The sequence below is a fragment of the Diabrotica virgifera genome, chromosome 3, assembly GCF_917563875.1.
Source record: "Diabrotica virgifera virgifera chromosome 3, PGI_DIABVI_V3a".
Taxonomy (NCBI): domain Eukaryota; kingdom Metazoa; phylum Arthropoda; class Insecta; order Coleoptera; family Chrysomelidae; genus Diabrotica; species Diabrotica virgifera.
This window is the reverse complement of record NC_065445.1, coordinates 79075065-79089760: the sequence shown is the minus strand read 5'-3', so window position 1 is coordinate 79089760 and position 14696 is coordinate 79075065. Positions and strand designations below refer to the sequence as shown.

Sequence of the window (14696 nt, the reverse complement as noted above, 5' to 3'; positions counted from 1 at the left end):
GCAGTCTACATCATTAAAAAATTATGAAAACGTTGAATTATCCACGTCCGTCTGTCCGTCCGTCCGTAATCACATTTCCTCTGTTATTATAGGAGAAAAAAAAATTGTGTCAAATAAAAGTACTTGAATAGAGCAAGACAATACGGGTAAATCATTTGAATTGGCGTTGCAGAACTTCCGGTTCTGGAGTTACGACCGGAAGTGATATATACAGGGTGTCCAGAAACTCTACCGAGAAACGAAGACGGGAGATTCCTCAGATAATTTTAAGACAATTTAACCCAATTCATCTAGTCCGAAAATGCTTCCTAAAGAAGCTAGGGCTATTTGAAGATGGCGTCTGGTAATTAGTTTTTCTTAAATATCTCCAGAACGCTTCTATTTAGAAAAATGAAAATTGCAGATTCCGTCCATTGCAGATTTCTAGTACCGGTCATAGGCGTCCGTTTTGGGTAGGGCAACAGTTATATTATGGCATAGCTTTTTTATTTTTAATTTTTAAGCATTTTTGGGTCTTGATTATTAAAATGTACGGTATTATAGTACTAAAAGGTACTCTTACTTTAAGTCGATAGGATACACCGGTTTCTAGAAAAATCGATTTGAAAATTTTTCGTTTTTCGAATATCAAAAAAAATAAAAAAAAAACTATTTAGAAAAACGAAAACTGGTACGTTTATTTATATTCCACAGATGAATCGATTTCATTAATTGCGAATTTCTATTACCGGTCATATGCGTCCGTTTTGGGTAGGTCAACGGTTATTTTATCGCATAACTTTTTTGTCTTTAATTTTTAAGAATTTTTGACACTAGATTCTTAAATTATGAGGTATTCTAGTACTAAAAGTTACTCTTGCTTTAAGTTGGTAAAATACACCGTTTCCTTTTTAACAATTTTTGCAATTATTTTTCAAATTCAGGAAACGAAAAATTCGATTAAAATCGAATTCGATTAAAATCGATTTTTCTAGAAAACGGTATCTTCTACCGACTTAAAGCACGAGTACCTTTTAGTACTAGAATACCTTACAATTTAATAATTCAGTATCAAAAATGCTTAAAAGTTAAAAACAAATAAGTTATGCGATAAAAACACTGTTGCCCTACCCAAAACTGACGCCTATGACTGGTAATAGAAATTCACAATGGATGAAATTGATTTATCTCTGGATGATAAATATGTGTACCAATTTTCGTTTTTCTAACTAGATGCGTTCGGAGGTATTTATGAAAAACTAATTACAAAACGCCATCTTCAAAGAGCTCTAGCTCCCTTAGGAAGCATTTTCGGACTAGGTGAATTTGGTTAAATTGTATTAAAATTATCTGAGGAATCTCCTGTCTTCGTTTGTCGGTTGAATTTCTGGACACCCTGTATTTATCGTTTAAATGGGATATGTGATATATCATTCGACCCGTCTTGATAAGAAGAAACCGAAAAATATGTGCCTACTTCCGGTTTTGATGTCACTCCCAGTTTCAAAGATAATCTACAAAATGTTAAATTGCACGAGAAGTGAATGCCTATTGTAGATTCCACCTAGTCTGTTTCATTTATCGTTCGTTGGTTTTGAAAATTTTAGAAAGCACGGATATTTACTGCGCGTCAGAGAAATTGGGCTCCCCAAAAGATGGGGTGCTTAATGTCACGTCTCGCCCAGGGATGATGTCACGTATCTCCCAAACCTGTTATCTCATCTAAGTAATTATTTTAATGTGTTATGGCCATATTCTTTAACAATATCGCTATAATAATATTGTTGCCAAACAGATAAATTTTCATTGTATACCGGGAGTACGAATCAAACTGTGTTTTTTCTCAAAGTTCGCAACACACTGTGGAATATTCTAGCATTTATAAAATACTGAAATTAAAACCCATCTTAATATTCCGTTTTTTGATTAATTTGCATATGTTGGATATTACAAAAGTTAGGTACTTTAACAATTAGCCATGTTCTTCATCAGTACAGGATGTTTCTAAGTAAGTGCTACAAACTTTAAGGGGTAATTCTGCATTAAAAATAATGACAGTTTGCTTTATAATCGTATGTCCGCAAATGATACGTCTCCGAGATACGGGATGTTAAAGTTTTTCTTACAAACTGACGATTTATTTATTGCTTTATAACCGGTTGAGATATGCAAATGAAATTTAGTGGGTTTTAACAAGTAGTTATTGCACATTTTCTGACATACAATTAAGAATTTTATATTCACCATTGGAGTGCATACGGGTAATATGATCGGTCATATTACCCGTAGGCGCTCCAATGGTGAATATAAAATTCTTAATTGCATGTCAAAAAATGACCAATAACTACTTCTTAAAACCCACTAAATTTTATTTGCATATCTCAACCGGTTTTAGGGCAATAAATAAATCGTCAGTTTGTAAGAAAAATTCAACATCCCGTATCTCGGAAACGAAGCATTTGAGGACATATGTTTATAAAGCACATCGTCATTATTTTTTCATGCAGGATTACCCCTTAAAGTTTGTCGCCCCTATTTAGGAACACCCTGTACTGATGAAGAACATGGCTAGTTGTTAAAGTACCTAACTTTAGTATTATCCAACATAAGCGAATTACTCAAAAAACAGAATGTTAAGAAAACCTGAGGCTATAGTTGGGTTTTAATTTCAGTATTTTATAAATGCTAGAATATTCCACAGAGTGTTGCGAACTTTGAGAAAAAATCACAGTTTGATTCGTACACCCGGTATACAATGAAAATTTACGTGTTTAGCAACAATATTATTGCAGCGATATTGTTAAAGAATAAGGCTATTACACATTAAAAAATTACTTAAATCGGACGGTTTAACGGTTTAGGAGATACGAGACATCAAAAATGGCCCATTTTATGGGGTGCCCGTTTTCTCTGACGCGCGGTGTAGTTTATCACCAGAACCATAGAAGTTTTAGATTTTCGGATGAAAGACTTCTTCAAATCATTTTGCATAATTTTGCTTATCAATGCATTTGGTTTTCGTTTTGATTCATAGCACACCATAGGCCCCTCTGAAGATCCCAATACGGCAATACGTACAAAAGTACGTAAGAGGATAGTGGTTGCCTCTGAAAACGAATTAAATATTAACGGTTTTTCATTTTTTATTTATTAGTACAGTAAAACCTCGATATAAGGGACTAATTGGGGGGACAGGGTGTCCGTTAAAGCCGAAAGTCCGTTATATAAAAATAGGTTTAAAATAATTAAAAAAACGTTGCTGTCGTTGCTGTTTGATATCGACGCGCTTGCTTTGGTAATCCTACTTTGAAAAAGGATCAAGTTTTGTTTGCACTTCTGAAGTTGCTGTTTTTTTTATAATCAACTCTCTAAAATTACGAAAATGCGTATAATACAGTTGAACTTTGTTATCTGAAGAATAATCAATAAATGTTATTCAATCTTCGAGATGCGACTTACCACTAATCTTAATTTTTGGCAGTGCATTTTTTAGGTGCTTCAGCTGCTTATTCACCTTCAGTTATGACGTTATATCCAGGGTCACCTTCATTTACTTCTAGCCATTGTAAAAGATCTTCCTCAGTTACTTCTTCTTTGGCTTTATTATGTATTGTCCTACAGAAACCAGGAACTTCCAACCCTTCTAAATCCATGTTTGCATCTTGGCAATCAAATTCTTCCAACAAATGTTTAATGTTTGCTCTTTTACCTCTTTCCACGCTGTAGCAAAATTAAAGATTGTAACACTTTTGCACGGTACGCTACATTCCTGTATCTTCTGCATGATCTTCGTCATGCCATACAACCATTACTTCATCTAAAACCTTTCTGTAATATATTTTTTGGTTACCAATGGTTCATATGCAATGTATCTTGTTATGTGACAGGTTAAACATGTTAATATTAACTTAACGTTTTTTTTTTAACTTTTTTAAATTTGACCAAATGTTTTTTCCGTTAAATCCGAAGTCCGTTAAACAGAGGTCCGTTATATCGAGGTTTTACTGTATAGTCTAGTAAAATAAAATTACACTACATCTAAATCAAAATGTAAATTCGTACAGGTTGAAACAAATTTTATATCAAAGTTTAGGTGGGTACAAAAGATATTTTCAAGAAAGTATCCAAATCATACAAGGGGATCATTGTTTAAATAATTAAAAAGGGGTCATTTTTGCAAAAAAATTACTTTTTTAACTGCTGAGGTCATTAAATTACTAATGAAGGTCTATAAGGATTGTTTTCTGCAAAGCTGAAGGGAAAATCTTTCACATAAAAGTTACTAAATTAAATTTGACCCCCTATTTATTTAAATAATTATACATAAATCTTTAAAAACAAATTTGCAAAAAATTATTTTTAGCGTTTTAAATAGTCACTATAAAATATCTTATTTTACACGAGAAGTTGCACTATGTTATCAGTATTAAATAAAAAAATTTGGCCCAAAAATATTTAATATTTTTTGAGATATTGAATTTGTTTACTAAATGTTACTCTATTTTCAATTGCAAAAACGCGGTTGTTGTCAAAAAAATATTCACCTGTATTAAATCTTATTATTTTTATTTTTATGTATATTTTCGATACATGTATTGATAAATTCAAATTACAATTAAACTTCCCCCTAAAATGGCATTTGAAAATTATTCAAATTTGTTTATAATTTGTTTTTTTAATAACGTCGCGGGGATTAAATATTTTGAAATTCCGTTTCGATAATTGGGTTCCTGGGAATTTTTCACTAATTAACAAATTTTTTTGTCCTTTTTTCTTTTTTTTTTTTTTCTTGGAGTTTTATTACTACGGGCCCGTTTAGGGTTAAGTTTCATTAATAATGTTGAATCTCTAAGTTGTAGATTCTAAACCTAAAAATATTAAGATTGGTCTAAAATTACTTAAATAAAATGTGGCTACTTACTGAGTTACAGGGTGTTTTATTTAAAAATTTAAAAATGATTTTTACCAAGTACTTTCAAACTATTTGACGTATCCTTATCATACTTGACAGAAAGTGTGGGTACTATACAGTCTACTAACTTGTGATAAATAAAAGTTTCTAGCTACTACCAGAGGCGTACGACAGGGGATAGTTAATGGTTGACCCTTCCCAAAGTCTACGCCACTGAGGGAATTACTATTTTAGCGAAATTTTTCGATTCTCCAATACTTCCTATGTAAATAATATACTCTATACTGGTAACAGTTAAGTCATTAGTTTTCGAGATATTGGACGTTAAAAATGAAACGGCATAGTTATTTTGATTCATTCATTCATTCATTTTAAACTTTCATTATCTCTCAAACTGATAAATTTATCGATACCAATAAAGTTATTTACATACAAAGTATTGGAGAATCGAAAAGTTTCGCTATAATAGTAATTCACTCAGTGGCGTAGAATTTGGGAAGGGTCAGTCATTCACTATCCCTGTCGTACGCCTCTGGCACTAGCTAGAAACGTTTATTAATCACAATTTAGTGGGGTCTATAATAGCCACACTTTCTGTCAAGTATGATAAGGACACGTCAAATAGTTTTAAAGTACTTGGGTAACAATAATTTTTAAATTTTTAAATAAAACACCCTGTAACTCAGTAAGTAGCCACATTTTATTTAAGAGATTTTAGTTAAATCTTAATATTTTTAGGTCTAGTATCTATAACTCAGATATTCGACATTCTTAATAAAATTTAACCCTAAAAGGGCCCGTAGTAATATAACTCCAAGAAAAAAAAGAAGAAGAAAAAACGACAAAAAGATTGTGTTAATTAGTAAAAAATTCCCAGGAACCCAATTATCGAAACGGCATTTGAAAATACTTAATCCCCGCGACGTTATTAAAAATAAAAATTATAAACAAATTTGAATAATTTTCAAATGTCATTTTAGAGGGGAGTTTAATTGAAATTTGAATTTATCAATACATTTATCGAAAATATACATAAAAATAAAAATAATGAGATCTTAAGCAGGTGAATATTTCTTTGGAAACAACCGCGTTTTTGCAATTTAAAATATAGTAACATTTAATAAATAAATTCAATATTTCAAAAAATATTAAATATTTTTTGACCAATTTTTTTTACTTAATACTGGTAACATAGCGCAACTTAGCCTGTAAAATAAGATATTTTATAGCGCTTATTTAAAACGCTAAAAATAATTTTTTGCAAATTTGTTTTTAAAGTTATATATACAATTATTTAAATAAATATGGGGTCAAGTTTAATTTAGTAAGTCTTATGTGAAAGATTTACTCTTCAACTTTGCAGAAAAAAATCCCATAGACCTTCATTAATAAGTTAGTTACCGCAGCAGTTAAAAAAGTATTTTTTTTTGCAAAAATGACCACTTTTTAATTATTTAAACAATGATCCCCTTGTATGATTTGGATACTTTCTTGAAAATATCTTTAGTACCCACCTAAACTTTGATATAAAATTTGTTTTAACCTGTACGAATTTACATTTTGACTTTTTTTTTTATTTTATTGGGCTAGTATTAGTTAGTGTATTGTTAGTTGTTGTTAGTGTCCATATAGTAATAAACCTATTTTACTAATAAAATTAAATTGTAGGTGTAACCGGAGTTCCATATATGTGCTTCAAATGTGGAAAGAGTTATAAAGTTAAAAGGAGCCTGAACAGACACCTTAAAGTAGAATGTGGGAAAGCCAAGACTATGATTTGTCGATATTGCAATCAGAGTTATTATTACAAGCAGGAACTGCAATGCCACATGTTCAACAAACATAAATTGTTAAACTGAATCAAGTCCACCTAACTAATATGATCCTAGCTAAACTTAACGCTTAATTTTTGTAAATCCACAAGGAAAACAGTTTTCCTCTATACAGTGTATACCATATATCACAAAAAATTAATTAAGATCAAGTGAAATTTAATAAAAAATTTTTCTCTTGGTAAAAGGTATATTAGTTTAAAAAGCCCTAAAGGGCTACAAACATATGAACAAAACGTTTTCGCTCTGTAACAAAAGCATTATCAGTGTTACAAGAACATGGTGAGCCAACCAAAAAATACAAGGTCAAAGCCTTTCAAAAAACAGACAAAAGTCTAGTATAAATAAATACATCGAAAATCCAAAGGATGGATAAAATTCCTAAGGATACGGTCCTAGGGCAACATATGACTCCCACACGTGGTAAGTGGGTCAAAAGGTAACTAAGTCATTATGTTATGAGAGGTGACAGGCAACTTGTTCTTGTAACACTGATGATGCTCTTGTTACAGAGCGAAAACGTTTGGTTCATATGTGTGTAGCCCTTTAGGGCTTTTTAAGCTAATATACCTTTTACCAAGAGGAAATTTTTTTAATAAATTTCACTTGTAATTAATGGTATACAGTCAACTACAGGAAGTTCTTCCTTGTGGATAATTAAGATCCTTTATAAAAAGTATACAGGGTGGTTCATCTTATTCGCCTCAGTCTCTGTACGGAAAACCACTTGATATTTAAAAAAAATTTCTTCACAGAAATATACAGGGCCTTTAATACTACAACCTAAAAATAATGTGAATTATACAGGGTGTTCCAAAAGAGAGTGGTATATCAAAGTTATATTTTTTCTTATGGAATGCCCTATATCTGATGACATTATTGAATTGACCTTAAAAAATAAGCTATACTTTCATAAGGGTTCCCTATACCTAAATAAAGGGTGTTTTGATTTATTTCGATTTTTATAAAAATGTAAGGTTTTAGAAAAAAATAAATATCTACGAATCTAAGAAGCAGTAACAAATTCTTTCTTGGATCTTAATAATAGACTATTAAGCATACTTAAACAGATGCTTATTGCAACAAAATTTCTTACAGGGTGGTCAAAATATGAGATTGTTCTATTAACAAATTCAAGCTGTAATAACTTACTTATTTTAAATGGAACACCCTGTATCTTACTAGTCTATCGCGTAGAAAATTTGCTTAGCTTTCAATTTGTATTTGGGTTTCCTATACCTATCTTTTTACAGGGTGGTCAAAATATTAGATTGTTCTATTAACAAATTCAAGCTGTAATAACTTACTTATTTTAAATGGAACACCCTGAAGCTTACTAGTCTATCGAGTAGAAAATTTACTTAGCTTTCAATTCTTATTAGGGTTTCCTATACCTATCTCCCTTCATTTTTTAAATATTTAAAGATCTCTTAATTTGTAAGCTTTAAAAATTAGAATTACATAAGTACCTATGTCGTGTTTATGTACAACACATCACCAACACCGGCAATATACTTAGACAACATACTCTCATTAATAATAAAATTTTCATTGTTATCATGTAATCACACAGAGTGTTGTATTATTTTAGTTGATTTTGGCCTACATGTGAAATTGAATAATATGTTTATTTTAAACTGCATACCCTATATTAGATGCCGTATTCTGGAAGATATTTAAATTATATTTCATTCCGTATAGACCAGGGCGCATCTGTAAAAATATTAGTATATTTGGACGTTGAGAGGTGACTCAAATTTTTTTGCAGAAATTGCTTGAAAATAAATCAAATAATAATATTTGAGTTATCCTCCCTCTCAAAAAGGTCCGGAACGTTGTTTAAATAATCAAAATGTCAAAAATTGAAGGAAAAATTCGATTTTTTTCATCGTTTTTTTATTATAACTTTAAAAGTATTCATTTCCGAGAAAAGTTGTACTTATATAAAAGTTGCGTAATTAAATTTCCTACAATATAGAATTGGTTAAAAATTCAAAAAATAGTCACCCTTGTTGCATAATAGCAATAATTGTGAAAAAAAACATTCAAAAACAAGTATTCGCATTCTACGTTTTTCAACCATTTATGCTACACTTAGGACCTTCATATTTCACCCTAAAAAACTTTATGATATAGTAAAACAATACTGTAAATTTCATTAAGATCGGTTTAATAGATTTTGCAAAATAAATTTTACAATCCAGCTTTCGTAAAAAAAAATCATTTTTTCAAAATGTCACACGACTGAAAATAAAGCAGATAGAAAGTTGAAAAATTTTTTGCGTATAGAAGTGTACTTTACCTTTCATTTGCAATTTTTCAAAATTAAAATGGATTAACACCACAGCGTCAGGAATTTTTTTTAAATAAACATTAATTATTGGTGCTACGCGCAGAACAGCGGATAGTTTGCTCTGATTGGGCATTCCAATGACCTTTGATAATTATTGATACATTTTAATTTTTATTACATTTCGATATAAATAAATAAATTTGTTTATTGCAAAATAAAAACACATACTCTATGCTTTGAAATAACACTTTTATTAGCAAAAACTTTCTTTGTTCATATATTTTAACTTAAATAATAAAAGTTCATTATTTTTAAGAATATGCAATTGTTTAAACAATATTTCACAAACAATAATAAAATTAGTTTGATTTTTGTGGTATTAAAATACAACAAAATATAGAGTAAGAAAATAATATATTAGATAAAGATTGGAAGAAATTTTGGTGGAAATCAACTTGTGTGAATCGAACACCGCTGTCCTGCCCGTAGCACCAAAAATTATTGTTTATTTAAAAAAATTCCTGACGCCGTGGTGTTAATCCATTTTAATTTTAAAAAATTGCAAATGAAAGGTACAGTACACTTCTATACGCAAAAAAAAATTCAACTTTCTATCTGCTTTATTTTTAGTCCTGTAACATTTTGAAAAAATGATTTTTTTTTTACGAAAGCTGGATTGCAAAATTTATTTTGCAAAATCTATTGAACCGATCTTAATGAAATTTACAGTATTGTTTTACTGTATCATAAAGCTTTTTAGGGTGAAATATGAAGGTCCTAAGTGTAGCATAAATGGTTGAAAAACTTAAAATGCGAATACATGTTTTTGTATGTTTTTTTCACAATTATTGCTATTATCCAACAAGGGTGACTATTTTTTGAATTTATAACCAATTCTATATTGTAGGAAATTTAATTACGCAACTTTTATGTCAGTACAACTTTTCTCAAAAATGAATACTTTTAAAGTTATAATCAAAAAACCAAGAAAAAAATCGAATTTTTCCTTTAATTTTTAACATTTTGATTATTTAAACAATGTTCCGGACCTTTTTGAGAGGGAGGATAACTCAAATATTATTATTTGATTTATTTTCAAGCAATTTCTGCAAAAAAATTTGAGTCACCTCTCAACGTCCATCTCAAAACAGATGCGCCCTGGACTAGTATAAGTATTTTCCATATCTTAACCCAACGGTTATTAAGTAAATTTAAGAACGCCACTTTTTGTTTGAATCTTTAAATCGCAATTACAAACAATTAAATGCAATGGCTACTTTGACGAAAACGAGCCTATTGTACAAAAATATGTAAAAATGGGTATTTACAGAATAACATGGGAATTTATATTTACAGAATAACATGTGTATTGAGAATTTTAACATGGAATTGAAGAGATTTTAAATATCTTCCATTATAAAGAATAGAATATCGAGTATGTCATTTAAAATAAGAACACTCTGTGTGATTAAATGATAAAAATGTGAATTTTATTAATGAAACTATCTTGACTAAGATATTTAAGTATATTGCCGGTGTTGGTGATGTGTTGTACATAACCACGACATAGGTACTTAATTCTAATTTTTAAAGCTTACAAATTAGGAAATCTTTAAATATTTAAAAAATGAAATAGGTATAGGAAACCCTAATAAGAATTGAAAGCTAAGTAAATTTTCTACTCGATAGACTAGTAAGATACAGGGTGTTCCATTTAAAATAAGTAAGTTATTACAGCTTGAATTTGTTAATAGAACAATCTAATATTTTGACCACCCTGTAAAAAGATAGGTATAGGAAACCCTAATACAAATTGAAAGCTAAGTAAATTTTCTACGCGATAGACTAGTAAGATACAGGGTGTTCCATTTAAAATAAGTAAGTTATTACAGCTTGAATTTGTTAATAGAACAATCTCATATTTTGATCACCCTGTAAGAAATTTTGTTGCAATAAGCATCTGTTTAAGTATGCTAAATAGTCTATTATTAAGATCCAAGAAAGAATTTGTTACTGCTTCTTAGATTCGTAGATATTTATTTTTTTCTAAAACCTTACATTTTTATAAAAATCGAAATAAATCAAAACACCCTTTATTTAGGTATAGGGAACCCTTATGAAAGTAAAGCTTATTTTTTAAGGTCAATTCAATAATGTCAACAGATTTAGCGCATTCCATAAGAAAAAATATAACTTTGATATACCACTCTTTTTTGGAACACCCTGTATAATTCACATTATTTTTAGGTTGTAGTATTAAAGGCCCTGTATATTTCTGTGAAGAAATTTTTTTAAAATATCAAGTGGTTTTCCGTACAGAGACCGAGGCGAATAAGATGAACCACCCTGTATAATTTATTACAATTCCCTTAAAGAACTACTTCACATATGCAGAATGTTTTCGATCTTAATACATATCATCATCAGTGTTAAACAAGATGTTCACATGCTAAGCCACCAAAATTGAAAATATATGGGTGAAGGCCTTTTAAAATGCTACAGTCATAGAAACATCGACAAAAATTGTTTTAGATAACGTGATAAATATATAATAAGGACGTTATAAATAATACATGATTAAGCACCGGGCACCATATGAGTTGGACACGTCCTGAGGTTCAGCTACCTCAAATCTTCTGAAGATATGAGGTAGCTCAACCTAAGAACGTGTCTGACTCATGTGAGGGTCAAATGGTGCCCGGTGCTAAATCATGTACTATTTATAACATCCACGTAATTTAAAACAATTTTTGTTAGTGTTTCCATGACTGTGTCATTTTAGTTCAATTTTGGTGGCTTTCATGTGGACACGTTATTCAGCACTGATGATGATCTGTATTAAGATTGAAAACGTTCTGCATATATGATGTAGCCCTTTAACGGAGTTTTAGTAAATTATTTACCTTTTATAAAGGATTTTAAATAATTTTTTGAGATATTTTGTAGTTCTTACAGTTTTTTTAATAAAAATATTATTATGTAGTATGGTTCGATGTATTTACTCATTGGAATTGATCACTTGTAGAATTTGTTCATAATATATGAGATAAATTCTGAGAAAATTTTTTATTTCAAATTTCCATAGAATCTGTAATCAAACTTGAAAAAAAGTCTAGAGTCATGGGAAAAGTACAAATGGGAGGCCAAATATCCAGTGAATTCAAAATACACAAATAGGGCAGTCAATAAGGGTATTTGGCTCCGAATTCCCTGCCGAATACATCGATTTACTGGATATTTCCACAGTCAGTAGGGAATAGCTCAAGAAACAAAGTCTACCCTATATACTATGACGCTTTTATCTTGGGGGCGATTCCCACCCCTTCAAGGGGATGGAAAATTTTTTGGTCAAAATAACCACGGAAGTAGCTAGAGCAACCAATTCTAAGCAAACACTGTTCCATATTTTTTTTGAAAACTCAATACTTTTTGAGTTATTCGTGGTTGAAAATTAGCCATTTTCTTTGAAAAATTACACCTTTTCGGACGGTTTTTTGCGTATACCTTAAAAATTATGCATCTAACGAAAAAAGTTATATAAAACCTTTTGGTATCTTAGAAAAAACAAATAGATTCGTTCCTTCATAAATCTTTTAGTTATAGTACAAAAAAAGATATGGCAGGTGATAAGAGTTTGTTTTTTATGCATGCTCAAATCGGTGTATTCAACTTAAAATAATAGAAAAACGATCGATTTTAGATGTATATTGCTACCAATACCTTTTGTAGTGCTTGAAAAGACCATTAAAATGAGTAATATTAAATGTCGATTACATTCAAACTAAGCGAGATATACTGCAAAAAAAATTGATGACTAATGTATTTTAACAAAAAATGAGCAGTATATTTTTTAACCCCTTATCCACCAGAATTTAAATGCATCGTTTTGCTTCTACAATACTTTTTATTATAGTGTTATTTCTATGTTCAAAAAGTTGGACAGGTTTAAAGTGAATGGTTTTTGAAAATAATAAGATAAAATTATAGAGCGCATTTTAAAATTTTCTTAAAAATGTTCCTTTTTCTCGTGATACGAAAAAAGAAGTACGAAAAAAAGATACCAAACAAAAATGTAGATTTTTGTAGATAAAAATTTTGTTTTGTTTTTCATTACTGTATCTTGTATCATTTTCAAGTTACATGGGGGAACATAGAAACAACACTATAATAAAAGGTATTGTAGAAGGAAAACGATGCATTTAAATTCTGGCGGAAAAGTACTTCTCATTTTTTCTTAAAATACATTAGTCATAACTTTTTTTGCAGCATATCTCGTTTAGTTTGAATGTAATCGACAGTTAATATTGCTCATTTTAAAGATCTTTTCAAGCACTACAAAAGGTATTGATATCATTATACATTATACACCTAAAATCGACCGTTTCTCTGTTATTTCAAGTTCAATGCACCGATTTGAGCATGCACCAAATAATCAAACTCTTTTCAACTACCATATCTCTTTTTGTATTAAAACTAGAAGATTTATGAAGGAACGAATCTCTTAGTTTTTTTTATAAGCTACACAAACGTTTTATACAGTTCTTTTAGTTAGATGCATGGTTTTTAAGGTATTCGCAAAAATCGGTTAGAAAAGTTGTTATGTTTCAATGAAAATGGCCAATTTTCAACCACGAATAATTCAAAAAGTATTGAGTTTAAAAAAAATTATACAACAGTCTTTGCTTAGAATTAGATTCTCTATCCACTTCCGTGGTTATTTTGACCAAAAAACTTTCCGCTCTCGAGAAGGGGTGGGATAGGAACCGCCCCCAAAATAAAATCACCATAGTATATAGGATAGCCTTTGAATTAGGAAATAAGTAGAGACTATTCCCAAAATTTCATTAAAATCCATGCCGTAGGATAGAATTCGGAGGCAATATTCTGTTCTTACTCTCATTGACTGGCGTAAAAGGAATAAAATAAGCTATTGATGATGTATTTTAGAAAGAAACTACAACGTTAACGGGGTTTAGAATAGAATAGAATAGAAATATGCTTTATTGCCACTGAAAATTTTTACAATTTTATGGACAAAGCTTACATACAGTCAAAAGAAAAACATAATATAAATAACAAATAACAACTACAATTTACTAAAATTAGATAAATCGTCAATAATGTACAGTATAAGATATAAAAGCCAAGACAAAAACAATTTATTGCAAAATATATATAAATTGCAAATTGAACATACAACAAATAAAATAAAATAGGTACAACATAAGGAACTGACAAGTTTATGCTACTGCGCATGGAACCCAATTTTCTTAGTTATTCATTAAAAAATTCTTCTATTGAATAATATGGTCTTTTGGATAGATAGGCTTTTGTCATTTTTCGGAACTTAGGGAAAGATGTTGCAGATTTAAGTTGTAACGGAAGATGATTGTACAGTTTCTTTGAGGAATATAATATAGATTTCTTTACTAACTCAGTGGATGGAATCGGTAAATAAATATCAAAGATTGAATTTCTGGTGGAGTAAAGATGATTGGGCCTCGATGGAAAGACATAAAGGTGTTTACGAATTAAACAAACCGTTTCTAGAATATATAAAGATGGAAGTGTTAAAATTTCGTGAAGTAACTTCTGCAATGTGTAGATCTTCTGAGGCCAAACAAATATCTTATTGCTCTTTTTTGCAAAAAAATGTTTTATTGTTTCATATAGTCAATGG

The 14696-nt window shown here is 30.0% G+C and overlaps 1 protein-coding gene across 1 annotated transcript in view; it reads left to right on the top strand.

Moving 5' to 3' along the window:
• Window positions 1–3831: 3831 nt before the first annotated feature.
• LOC126882523 (gastrula zinc finger protein XlCGF58.1-like) overlaps window positions 3832–14696 on the top strand; it is a 31608-nt gene continuing 20743 nt past the window's right edge. The window contains exons 1-2 of the mRNA XM_050647490.1: window positions 3832–3847; window positions 6560–6747. Of these exons, the coding sequence (XP_050503447.1) occupies window positions 3832–3847; window positions 6560–6747 (204 nt within the window). The remainder of the gene's footprint in view (window positions 3848–6559; window positions 6748–14696) is intronic.